We start from the raw sequence: 12,605 nt of genomic DNA on the forward strand, positions 1-12,605 counted from the left end.
ACAGTAGTAAACAACTTCCAAGACTCAAATATAAAACAAAAATACTGTAGTAAAAACATGGGTTGTCTCCCATAAGCGCTTTTCTTTAACGCCTTTCAGCTAGGCGCAGAAAGTGTATATCAAGTATTATCAAAAAGATGAAGCATCAACATCATAATTTGTTCTAATAATAGAATCATAAGGTAACTTCATTCTCTTTCTAGGGAAGTGTTCCATACCTTTCTTGAGAGGAAATTGATATTTAATATTACCTTCCTTCATATCAATAGTAGCACCAACGGTTCGAAGAAAAGGTCTTCCCAATATAATGGGACAAGATGCATTGCATTCAATATCCAAGACAACAAAATCAACGGGGACAAGGTTATTGTTAACCATAATATGAACATTATCAATTCTCCCCAAAGGTTTCTTTTTAGCATTATCAGCGAGATTAACATCCAGATAACAATTTTTCAATGGTGGCAAGTCAAGCATATCATAGACTTTCTTAGGCATAACGAAATACTTGCACCAAGATCACATAAAGCATTACAATCAAAATCATTGACCCTCATTTTAATGATGGGCTCCCAACCATCCTCTAGCTTTCTAGGAATAGAAGTTTCAAGTTTTAGTTTCTCCTCTCTAGCTTTTATGAGAGCATTTGTAATATGTTTTGTGAAAGCCAAGTTTACAAGCGCTAGCATTGGGACTCTTAGCAAGTTTTTGTAAGAACTTTATAACTTCAGAGATGTGGCAATCATCAAAATCTAAATCATTACAATCTAAAGCAATGAGATTATCATCCCCAAGGTTGGAAAAAATTTCAGCGGTTTTATCACGGACGGTTTCAGTGAGTTTTAGCGGTTTCGGGTAATTTTGCGCGCTTTGCACTAGGAGTAGAAACATTGCCAACACCAATTATTTTACCATTAATAGTAGGAGGTGCAGCAACATGTGAATCATTAGCATTGCTAGTGGTGGTAATAGTCCAAACTTTAGCTACATTTTTCTCTTTAGCTAGTTTTTCATTTTCTTCTCTATCCCACCTAGCACGCAGTTCAGCCATTAATCTTATATTCTCATTAATTCTAACTTGGATGGAATTTGCTGTAGTAACAATTTTATTTTCAATATCCCTATTAGGCATAACTTTCGATTTCAAAAGATCAACATCGGAGGCAAGACTATCAACCTTAGAAGCGAGAATATCAATTTTATTGAGCTTTTCCTCAACAGATTTGTTAAAGGCAGTTTGTGTACTAATAAATTCTTTAAGCATAGCTTCAAGTCCAGGGGGTGTGTTCCTATTATTATTGTAAGAATTCCCATAAGAATTAGCATAACCGTTACCATTATTATAAGGATATGGCCTATAGTTATTACTAGAATTGTTCCGATAAGCATTGTTGTTGAAATTATTATTTTTAATGAAGTTTACATCAACATGTTCTTCTTGAGCAACCAATGAAGCTAACGGAACATTATTAGGATCAACATTAGTCCTATCATTCACAAGCATAGACATAATAGCATCAATCTTATCATTCAAGGAAGAGGATTCTTCAACAGAATTTACCTTCTTACCTTGTGGAGCTCTTTCCGTGTGCCATTCAGAGTAATTAATCATCATATCATCAAGAAGCTTTGTAGCCCCCCCCCCAAGGTGATGGACATAAAGGTACCTCCAGCAGCTGAATCCAATAAATTCAGTTAAGAAAAATTTAGTCCTGCATAAAAGGTTTGGATGATCATCCAAGTAGTCAGTCCATGGGTTGGGCAATTTTTAACCAAAGATTTCATTCTTTCCCAAGCTTGAGCAACATGTTCATTATCCAATTGTTTAAAATTCATTATGCTACTCCTCAAAGATATAATTTTAGCGAGGGGATAATATCTACCAATAAAAGCATCCTTGCATTTAGTCCAGGAATCAATACTATTCTTAGGCAGAGATAGCAACCAATCTTTAGCTCTTCCTCTTAATGAGAAAGGAAACAATTTCAATTTAATAATATCACCATCTACATCTTTATAATTTTGCATTTCACACAATTCAACAAAATTATTGAGATGGGCAGCAGCATCATCAGAACTAACACCAGAAAATTGCTCTCGCATAACAAGATTTAGTAAAGCGGGTTTAATTTCAAAGAATTCTCGTTGTAGTAGCAGGTGGAGCAATAGGTGTGCATAGGAAATCATTATTATTTGTGGTTGTGAAGTCACACAACTTAGTATTTTCAGGGGTGGCCATTTCAGCAGTAGTAAATAAAACAAACTAGATAAAGTAAATGCAAGTAACTAATTTTTGTGTGTTTTTGATATAGCAAACAAGATAGTAAATAAAGTAAAGCTAGAAACTAATTTTTTTGTGTTTTGATATAATGCAGCAAACAAAGTAGTAAATAAAATAAAGCAAGACAAAAACAAAGTAAAGAGATTGGGAAGTGGAGACTCCCTTGCGAGCGTGTCTTGATCTCCCCGGCAACGGCGCCGTAAATTTGCTTGATGCGTGTAGCCGACACGTCCGTTGGGAACCCCAAGAGGAAGGTGTGATGCGCACGGCGGCAAGTTTCCCTCGGTTAGAAACCAAGGTTTAATCGAACCAGTAGGAGCCAAGAAGCACGTTGAAGGTTGATGGCGGCGGGATGTAGTGCGGCGCAACACCAGAGATTCCGGCGCCAACGCGGAACCTGCACAACACAACCAAAGTACTTTGCCCCAACGAAACAGTGAGGTTGTCAATCTCACCGGCTTGCTGTAACAAAGGGTTAACCGTATTGTGTGGAAGATGATTGTTTGCAAGAAAATAGTAAAGAACAAATATCGCAGCAGATTTGTATTTCAGTATAAAAGAATGGACCGGGGTCCACAGTTCACTAGAGGTGTCTCTCCCATAAGATAAAAGCATGTTGGGTGAACAAATTACAGTCGGGCAATTGACAAATAGAGAGGGCATAACAATGCACATACATGTCATGATAAATATAGTGAGATTTAATTGGGCATTACGACAAAGTACATAGACCGCCATCCAGCATGCATCTATGCCTAAAAAGTCCACCTTCGAGGTTATCATCCGAACCCCTTCCGGTATTAAGTTGCAAAACAACAGACAATTGCATTAAGTATGGTGCGTAATGTAATCAACAACTACATCCTTAGACATAGCGTCAATGTTTTATCCCTAGTGGCAACGAGCAATCCACAACCTTAGAACTTTCCGTCACTCGTCCCGAGATATCAATGGAGGCATGAACCCACTGTCGAGCATAAATACTCCCTCTTGGAGTTAAGAGCAAAAACTTGGCCGAGCCTCTACTAATAACGGAGAGCATGCAAGATCATAAACAACACATAGGTAATAACTTGATAATTAACATAACATAGTATTCTCTATCCATCGGATCCCGACAAACACAACATATAGCATTACGGATAGATGATCTTGATCATGTTAGGCAGCTCACAAGATCCAACAATGAAGCACAATGAGGAGAAGACAACCATCTAGCTACTCGCTATGGACCCATAGTCCAGGGGTGAACTACTCACTCATCACTCCGGAGGCGACCATGGCGGTGAAGAGTCCTCCGGGAGATGAATCCCCTCTCCGGCAGGGTGCCGGAGGAGATCTCCAGAATCCCCCGAGATGGGATTGGCGGCGGCGGCGTCTCTGGAAGGTTTTCCGTATCGTGGCTCTCGGTACTGGGGGTTTCGCGACGGAGGCTTTAAGTAGGCGGAAGGGCAACGCGGGGGGCCACACGAGGGCCCCACACCATAGGCCGGCGCGGCCAGGGCTTGGGCCGCGCCGACCTAGTGTGGCGGCGCCTCGTGGCCCCACTTCGACTCCTCTTCGGTCTTCTGGAAGCTTCGTGGCAAAATAGGACCCTGGGCGTTGATTTCGTCCAATTCCGAGAATATTTCGTTACTAGGATTTCTGAAACCAAAAACAGCGAAAACAACGAATCGGCTCTTCGGCATCTTGTTAATAGGTTAGTTCCAGAAAATGCACGAATATGACATAAAGTGTGCATAAAACATGTAGATATCATCAATAATGTGGCATGGAACATAAGAAATTATCGATACGTGCATTTTCTGAGCGAGGACATCAAGGCGCTCCTCCTGAGCTCAACGGCGCGTGTTGGGGTGGTCGGAATCGTCAGGGCGGGATGGTTGCCGGCGAGCTAGGGTTTCGGGAATTAGCGCAATTGAGACGAAAAGAAGGGAAACTGAGGGCGTCCTTGCCATTTATAAGAGCTTCGGCGTGTGCTGGCGGTCAGCGTCGGCGGCGGCGACGCGGGACGTGGCCCTGGGCGTCGCGGTGGCGAGCTCCTGGGCGTCCAGGACGAAGACGAAGACGAGGACGTCTTCCTCGTGTTTATCCTCGCGAAGAGGTACGAGGACTGGGGTTGGGCTGATTCTGGTGATGGACTGGGCCATGCTGGTGGGCTTCTGCTGGGCTGCTCGGCCTGCGGTGGTTGGGCTGCTGCGCTGCTTCATGGCCAGGTAAGGCTCATTTCTCTCCTTTTCTTTTTATTTCTGTTTTTCTTTTTCTGTTGTTTGTTTTTTTTAATATAATTTTCTGGTTTGAATCTTATTTGATTTCATTTCATTTTGCAGGTGTTTGACAATTTGACTTTCATGAAGCCTAATACCAGGGCCATTGTATTACGGTATTGTTTTTGAATAATCATTTCACATATGTGAGCTTTGTTGCAATTTTTAATTACATATGATTTTAGATACTCACTTTAATTCCCTTTTTCCTATAGGATTAATTCTAACCTGCCTTATTTTTCATGGTAGAATTATGGGTGGATCTTTATTATGTGTTTAACCATATTGTTTGCACACTTGCATTTTGAATATGGTTAATCTTTTTAAGTAAGGTTCTTAATGATGATAATTCAATTTATCCCTCTCTTGGCTCTAAGAGTATTTTGTTAGGGTTGATAAGATGCTTCATTAATATTAAAAGTCTTATAAGTTATATTGTAACTCCCTTTTCAGGTTTAGTACTAACACCTTGAAATACATAGAGTAGATACTATTCTCATTATGGTTTGGTTCTAATTATAAGAATAAGTGGTTGATCACACATATGGTTTGAATTATAGTACTTAGCATCATGTGAATCTTGGGTTCAATATTTGAAGAATAAGATTTAGCTTGTGATCAATTCTAGGGTTTTAATGAGGTTCACCTAATGGCATGTGGGTTGGAACTCAAATGTGCACTATGTTTATATTTGTGATCACCCAAATGATGTACCACCTAGGGTTAAGACATAATTATAGGTGGTAGATATAGAATGACACCATAGTGCATTGGCTAGGGTTTAATCTCCCCTAACCAGGGTAAGGTGGTGGCTTACTTAACATTTATTTCTTATGTGCTTCTCTAATTACTGAGGATTTGAGAATTGGTTTTATCTTCTACCAATTAACTTATATTATTATCCCTAATTTATCATTAAAGTAACTATACTAGTTATAGTTATTTTTATAGTTAACTTTGGTCATATGGATGTATGGTTTCTCACCAAATAAAGTATAGTGTTTAACTCTAAGGTTTTCTTAGGTTCATTAATTTATGAAATGTAGATATGGTAGGATTCTAATTACTATCACCAAATGGTTCACAGGTTAGGATTGGGATACAAGCCTAGGTTTGCTTACTAATTACCTCCCTATGATTTCATGTGGGGAATAATATCTATTAATCATATAAGTGTTAGCATTTGAATTATTCTCCTATTTCTCCAAAGCATGGTCATGGATTAGGCATGATCCACTTGTCCTTAATATCTCTACCTCAAGTTCTTAGGGTTTATGATCATCACTTAATTTATAATGATCAAGATTTGGCTTCCTAAGGTATCTCTCATTAACTAGGTTTCTCACTTCCATGATCAAGCATTGTCTTGATCAATTAAGGTATTGCACTTATATTTTACTTTCTAGGATGAACATGGTCATGGTTGTCTCAATAGTTTTATATCCCAAGAAAATGCCTGAGATATCTACTTAAAGTTCCCTCAAGAACTGATGGTTTACCCATTTGGATATTTGAATAGATAGAACTAGGATTAGAATGGATGGTCTCTCTCATTTGGGAAGGACTTCAATGCTAACCTAATATTAGGCTCCATAGAGGTTGATGTGATCATCAAGATCTATGTTTAACATTAATGGTTATCTCTCTCTAGGGTTGTCTTGAAGATGATGATTTGAATACTTGGATGTATATCCAAGGTTTAACTCAAGGTTTGTTATTGCTTCTTTAATAATTATTATAGAACTCTCACCTCTCTAGGTTTGATGTACAACATTATGGAATAGAGAAGGATATATATATTTCTAGAGTTCATCTCCTTGTCATGTTTCCAAGATTGAAATAGAATGCATACCATGAGGTTCATGGTAGGATCAAGGATTAGTTTAAGACATGGAAAAGATAAGTCAAGAATGGTTTCTCCATTTTATTATTACTGGATTTGCAATTGAATTGGTGTTCATATGTTATGACAAGGATTACCATATTATGATCTTTAATAAGGTCAAGCAATTGATCATTGAGTAAAGTGTTGTTGTGTTGATTATTAATTCCATTTGATCTAACCCCTTTTTTCAAATCATCTCTACCCAAAACAAGGTTTTAACAAAGTCACATTGAGGTTTATAGCGCTTGACTTGATGAGCTACTTCAATTCCATCAAGGTCAAGTGAAACTTCAGGTACTGTGACTGTTTTACTTTAAAGCGCGAAAATTCCCCAGATTTTCTATGTATGAATGCAATGCACACATCTGTTTCCTCTATTTTTGTAACCCCATTACCTGGGATATTACAGCCACCAACGTGAGCCGTCGGAAGGAGTGGCGCAGAGGACTCACCGGCCACCACCGGATCCGCAGCCTTCAGGGTCACCCCCGCCGACCAACGCCATGGTGGGCACGGAGCCAAGAGCCGTCAGGCCACAGGCCGGGAGCGCCCAAATCCGATCACAATGATGCCACGCAGCCATAGCAGCTACCTCGTCCACCGTGAGATCCCGAGGCCGCCGCCCCGGCGCTCAGCTCACCTCGACGCTGCGTCGGCCGACCGCCGACCAACGCCTCCGACCAGGCCGCCATGATGACCTCAACGACACCTCCACACCTCCACGGCAGCTCGCCCCCACAGCCTTTGGCGGCAAGGATGCCGCCGCCACCGCGTCGACCTCGTGGCAGCGGCGGCGGATGTGGCTCGAAACAGGGGAGCCCGCTGGCGGCGGCTAGGGTTTGCCTGGGTGGCCCCGTGCGGGAGCGACGCGGGGTCGGGGGACAGCTAGTTTATAAAGGAAACCGGGTTCAAAAAACCATACAAACTATACATTACCTGATCTATAAGAAAATTTTGGATGAAAGGCCACATGGCTGGATCAATTCGTTCCTGAGATAATTAAAAAAATCGAATCCATTATGGACCCAGTTTTTCTTGTATCCCACATTTGATAAACCGTCCATTCATAATTCATGGTTAATTTGATAAACCGCACATTTGATATACTTATCCTAAGTTAGTTAGCCAGGCTCATCAGGCGAGATCATTTTTAAAGACAATTATCGATCCTTTAAGATCTGATTTCAGATTAATAATTGTGCCCCACAAGCAGGTCGAGATTATAGCGATCGTTTGGTCGTAACTACCGGGCTAACTTAAAACTTACTACACCACCAAATTAAAGAGACACTTTGCTAGCTGCAAAAATCAAATAGAAACACATCCATCACAGACCTCGACGCACATGCACACCAGAAGAGGACAGCAGTTTGTTTTCTGTCACACCCTCCTCGTGGAGCAAGGGCTGTTTTCATTAGGAACGTGTGCACCATGAGTCCAGATAATGCATGATGATGGTATTAAATCAACGTGCGCCGTTGGTTTTGCATCTTAATTCCGTCTTGGAGCTCGTGGTTTAACTGAAAACTGGAAGCTGCCAAGCAAGTTGGTTCAAACCTTGATGCAGCTGGAGTACACATGCATGGACGGTGTACCTAGATGGAGGCAGGATCAGCACGCCCTCCGTTGCAAACTGCATGCAGCCGTGTGCATGCTCCTCTTAGAATTTCAGCCGTCCGTCTAGCGCATCGGTGTCCTCTTCTGCTTTTACTTAGCTGGATCCGAGTGAGTTTCAGGTGGCTCCAACAAGGGCACCAAGAAAAGTTTGACACTCGTGGACGGCTTGAGATCGATTTGAGATCAGCTTAAAAAAAATAAGCCCAATATGATTGTCTTTTATAATTAGATTAAAAAATGTATTGATTTGGGCCAACACTAGCTCTCTCAATTAGTTTCGATGGCTCAAAAAATGTACAATCATGTGCAACAATTAGGCTATATATTAAATAGAAATATGATAATTAATTACCTTATATGAGGTGGATGGGATTCATTCCTTGGACTTTAGATGAAATTTAATTAAGAAAATAAGAAAGTTTAACTCCGATGACAATTTTTGTTCCTCCTCCCATATGCAAGAAAACTCCGAAGATTTTATTGGTTTTCCTAGCTCAAAACTAGCTAGCTCAAGACCAACTCAGGATCGGTACAAGCTACGAGTAGTATGAATTAAATACTGCAGCTCGACCTTTAACTCACATAGTTTGAGCTCGTTCTAGCTCGTTCTGACTCGACTCGTTTGGATAACTAACCTGAGGTTGTGTGGTTAGGAGGGTGGTTGTACCCCCAGCCCACCCGAGTTCAAACCCCAGGTTTAACATCTGTGTGTCTTATGAAGACAGAATATTGGAGGCGACGTTTCCGTCAACAGCGAGGCGCTTGTGGTGACTTCGTCATTTTCAAGATTCAATCCGCTGGCTCAGTCTTCCGGAGGTGCTCATAGGGGTAAGTTCTACGTGTGTGCGTTTATAGGGGTGAGTGTATGCGCGTGTATGTGAGCGTCTACGTTTGTACTGTGATTTTTTAAAAAAACACTCGACTCGGTTGCAGCCGAGAGGAGAAATGGAGAATTAGTGGCGTCAAAACAAATTTAGATTATATAAAACTGTAATTTCGTAGAGAGAAGAGATTCTCCAACAATCACGGTAATGGATAATTACCCTTTCTTTTTTATAGGTAGTGGGTGATAGATCATGCACGAGCCTGATTACCCAACCCGTTACCGTCCGAAGATCGGTCCAGCCGGTTCGTGGACCCACAAGTCAGCCAGTCAAATCATCCACTATCGGAGCCCCGCGCGCTACTATGATTATCCAAACCAACCCGAACATAGTCTAGCGGAGCGATTTACGGAGGTTAATCTGACTAGGATGATAAGCCAATTATGAATTACCCCCTCCGTCAAGCCACGGCCACGGCAGCCTTTATAAGCCGACCCTCTCCCCCTCGCTTCTCCTCAACGATCCACCATCACCTCACCAGCATCCCCCGTGCTCCATTTTCTTGATCCGCTCGTGCTCGGTTTCGTCTACCCCGGCTTTCCTCTGCTCGATGGCGCCCCTCGGTGACGGAGTCGCTCCCGCGGCGGCGGCCGCCCCAGGCCTGGTGGTCTCCTTCGGGGAGATGCTCATCGACTTCGTGCCGGACGTGGCCGGCGTATCCCTCGCCGAGTCCGGCGGCTTCGTCAAGGCCCCCGGCGGCGCCCCCGCCAACGTCGCTTGCGCCGTCTCCAAGCTCGGCGGCTCCTCCGCCTTCGTCGGCAAGGTACGTATATGCACGCACTGATCGATCGCCGTCCATCTCTACCACGGTTCTACGTTTGCGTTGGTAGATCCGTCTGGGGTTGACTAGTTGATGGTTGTGTGCTCGGATCTGATGTGCTCTGCTTCGGATCTGATCATGGGGCGCGATGGTTGGGGCGTCCGCGTCCGTCAGATCGTCGGGGACGGCGGAGATCGGCGTTGACCTTTCCATGATTGGTGATCGTAAGGTTTAGTAGGAGATCACTGATCGATTTCGTCACTCCATTACTTTTAGAACTGCAGCTTATCCGAACACCAAAATAGGACCACTGACACGACAGATCCTCTCGTATACACATGTCCCCACTTGTCAGTGTTGAGAGCACCTACCAAAATCTCCACTTTATTTTCGTCTTGGATATGATCTACCCCATTTCTAGGTAGGACATCTCGTGGTTGTATAGCTGGGTCATATGACCATACGCAAAAGTGGCAGCAGCAGCAATGATCGCTGGCCTGGAGTGGGGAGTGGGAGTGGGTGGCGCCGGACAGAGGAGTGCTTCGTCGTCATGTGACCTCACGTCGCGTTTTTTTCTGTTTATTATACAAATCTTATCTCATTTGCACCGTCAGTTTTGTTCTCGCCATTAATATCTTACGAATAAATTTAGTATCGAATCGATAATGATCTTAGCTAGTCTCAGTAGTTTATGCATTTTAGTTTTGAGTGGAATAAAAATTGATGCTTTGGCTCCGTCGGTGTCATGTAGCCGCTCGATGCCGGTACCTTTGGCCTTTCTGGTCACGTGTAAAATACTCTACTGCAACTCACACTCTCCCACAATTTTATGGGCCCCATTTAGCCAAGCTGACTCGGATCCGACGGCTTCTATTACCTGCATCTGCGGTCATCTCAAATCTAACACCGCGGTTCGACACTGGTATTGTGGTGTGCCCACCACCGCAGGGGTTTCCCAGAAGATCTAGGCTCGCGGAGGCTCAAGTCTTAGTATAGGTTTGGTTAGGTCTAGCTTGCGCACGGGTGGCGTGTGTGTGGTGGTGTGCGTGTGTGAGGAGTGTGTTGTGCGTGAGTTCAGATACTACAAAAGTTGTACTAAAGACCAGGAAAATCTCAAAAAAAAAACACTAATCTATCTGACAGCCTCTGTACTTACATACTGTATGTATACTTTCAGTAACTAAAATCTATAATTGTATTTGTATCCATCGATCTCCTTTGTTTGCACATAATTCTGATCGAGATTGTTTTGTCTGAAATTCTGATCAACCGATGATGGCCTTCCTCTGCAGTTTGGCGACGACGAGTTCGGCCACATGCTGGTGGACATCCTGAAGCAGAACGGCGTGAACGCGGAGGGCTGCCTGTTCGACCAGCACGCGCGCACGGCCCTGGCCTTCGTCACCCTCAAGTCCAACGGCGAGCGGGAGTTCATGTTCTACCGCAACCCATCTGCCGACATGCTCCTCACCGAGGCGGAGCTGAACCTCGACCTGATCCGCCGCGCCCGCATCTTCCACTACGGCTCCATCTCGCTCATCACCGAGCCCTGCCGCTCCGCGCACGTGGCCGCCATGCGCGCCGCAAAGGCCGGCGGCATCCTCTGCTCGTACGACCCCAACGTGCGCCTGCCGCTCTGGCCCTCGGAGCAGGCTGCCCGCGACGGGATCTTGAGCATCTGGAAGGAGGCTGACTTCATCAAGGTCAGCGATGACGAGGTGGCCTTCCTGACCCAGGGTGACGCGAACGATGAGAAGAACGTCCTCTCGCTTTGGTTCGAGGGCCTCAAGCTGCTCATTGTCACCGACGGCGAGAAGGGGTGCAGGTACTTCACCAAGGACTTCAAGGGGTCGGTGCCTGGGTACTCTGTACAGACCGTCGACACCACCGGTGCCGGCGACGCCTTCGTTGGCTCGCTCCTTCTCAATGTCGCCAAGGACGACTCTATCTTCCACGTGAGCCCTCCGTTACCAATATCAATAACAAGCTGATTTAATTACGTTTAAATGAATGTTACTGATGCATCATTTTGATTTCTTAGAATGAGGAGAAGCTGAGGGAGGCGTTGCAGTTCTCCAACGCGTGCGGAGCCATCTGCACCACCAAGAAGGGAGCCATCCCGGCACTACCAACAACCGCCACCGCCCTGGAGCTCATCAGCAAGGGCAGCAACTAAGCGAGCTGGTCGTCGTCGTCGTGTCGCGCCTTCGGGGTTTCAGTTTAGGTGAATGTAGCTGCGTTTTAGAGAGTTCTCTCGTGACTCTGTGCGTGCTTCGAGTTGAGTTTAGTGTGTGTTGAGACCTCGTGGGCGCTTAATAAAAAGCAAGCATGCGTGGTGGTTGTAAGTGCTTCCGTTTGGCGGCTGTCTTGTCTACTCTATGGAGGCTACTGGTATTGTAGCCTTCACCTCGAATTTATCAATGTGTATTGCAATGGATGGACCCGTGATCGGAAAGAAAAATTTCATTGTTTCGCCTTGTTTCGCCTTCATTGTTTCGCCTTGAGTTTGGATGCGCTTTTATATTCTGATGCATTTTTTCGTATCTCTGGTTGTTAAGTTGTATCGTACGTTATTATTTCATACATAACATTATCCTATTATGGTTGGCAGTCATTATCAGGCTTTTTTAAATTCATGATTGACTTGCTTATTTTGCTTAGAGTCGGCACCAGGCTTGAAACATGTGGTTTTTATTCTACTCCTGAATCAAAACTTTAAACAGTTGGCCGTGTGAATGACGAGTCTTGGAATGAATGGAAATGTATTCGGAAATGAAAATTTGTTATGCTGCATTGATTTTGGATGATGTTTTCCTGTGTGATGCAATGACTTACCTCTGCCATATAAGATTGCATCATAAGCATCTAAAAAGAAGTGCATCATAGGAGTACCTCTTGCTCATAAGATTGC

The 12,605-nt window shown here is 43.8% G+C and overlaps 1 protein-coding gene across 1 annotated transcript; it reads left to right on the forward strand.

Moving 5' to 3' along the window:
• Positions 1–9,293: 9,293 nt before the first annotated feature.
• Positions 9,294–12,167, forward strand: LOC124683281 (fructokinase-2-like). Its single transcript, XM_047217836.1, has 3 exons — positions 9,294–9,697; positions 10,987–11,649; positions 11,736–12,167. Exons 1-3 carry the CDS (start codon positions 9,485–9,487, stop codon positions 11,868–11,870), a joined length of 1,011 nt encoding a protein of 336 aa, XP_047073792.1. The 5' UTR covers positions 9,294–9,484; the 3' UTR covers positions 11,871–12,167.
• The last annotated feature ends 438 nt before the right edge of the window (positions 12,168–12,605 follow it).

This window comes from Lolium rigidum, chromosome 1 (genome assembly GCF_022539505.1).
Source record: "Lolium rigidum isolate FL_2022 chromosome 1, APGP_CSIRO_Lrig_0.1, whole genome shotgun sequence".
Taxonomy (NCBI): domain Eukaryota; kingdom Viridiplantae; phylum Streptophyta; class Magnoliopsida; order Poales; family Poaceae; genus Lolium; species Lolium rigidum.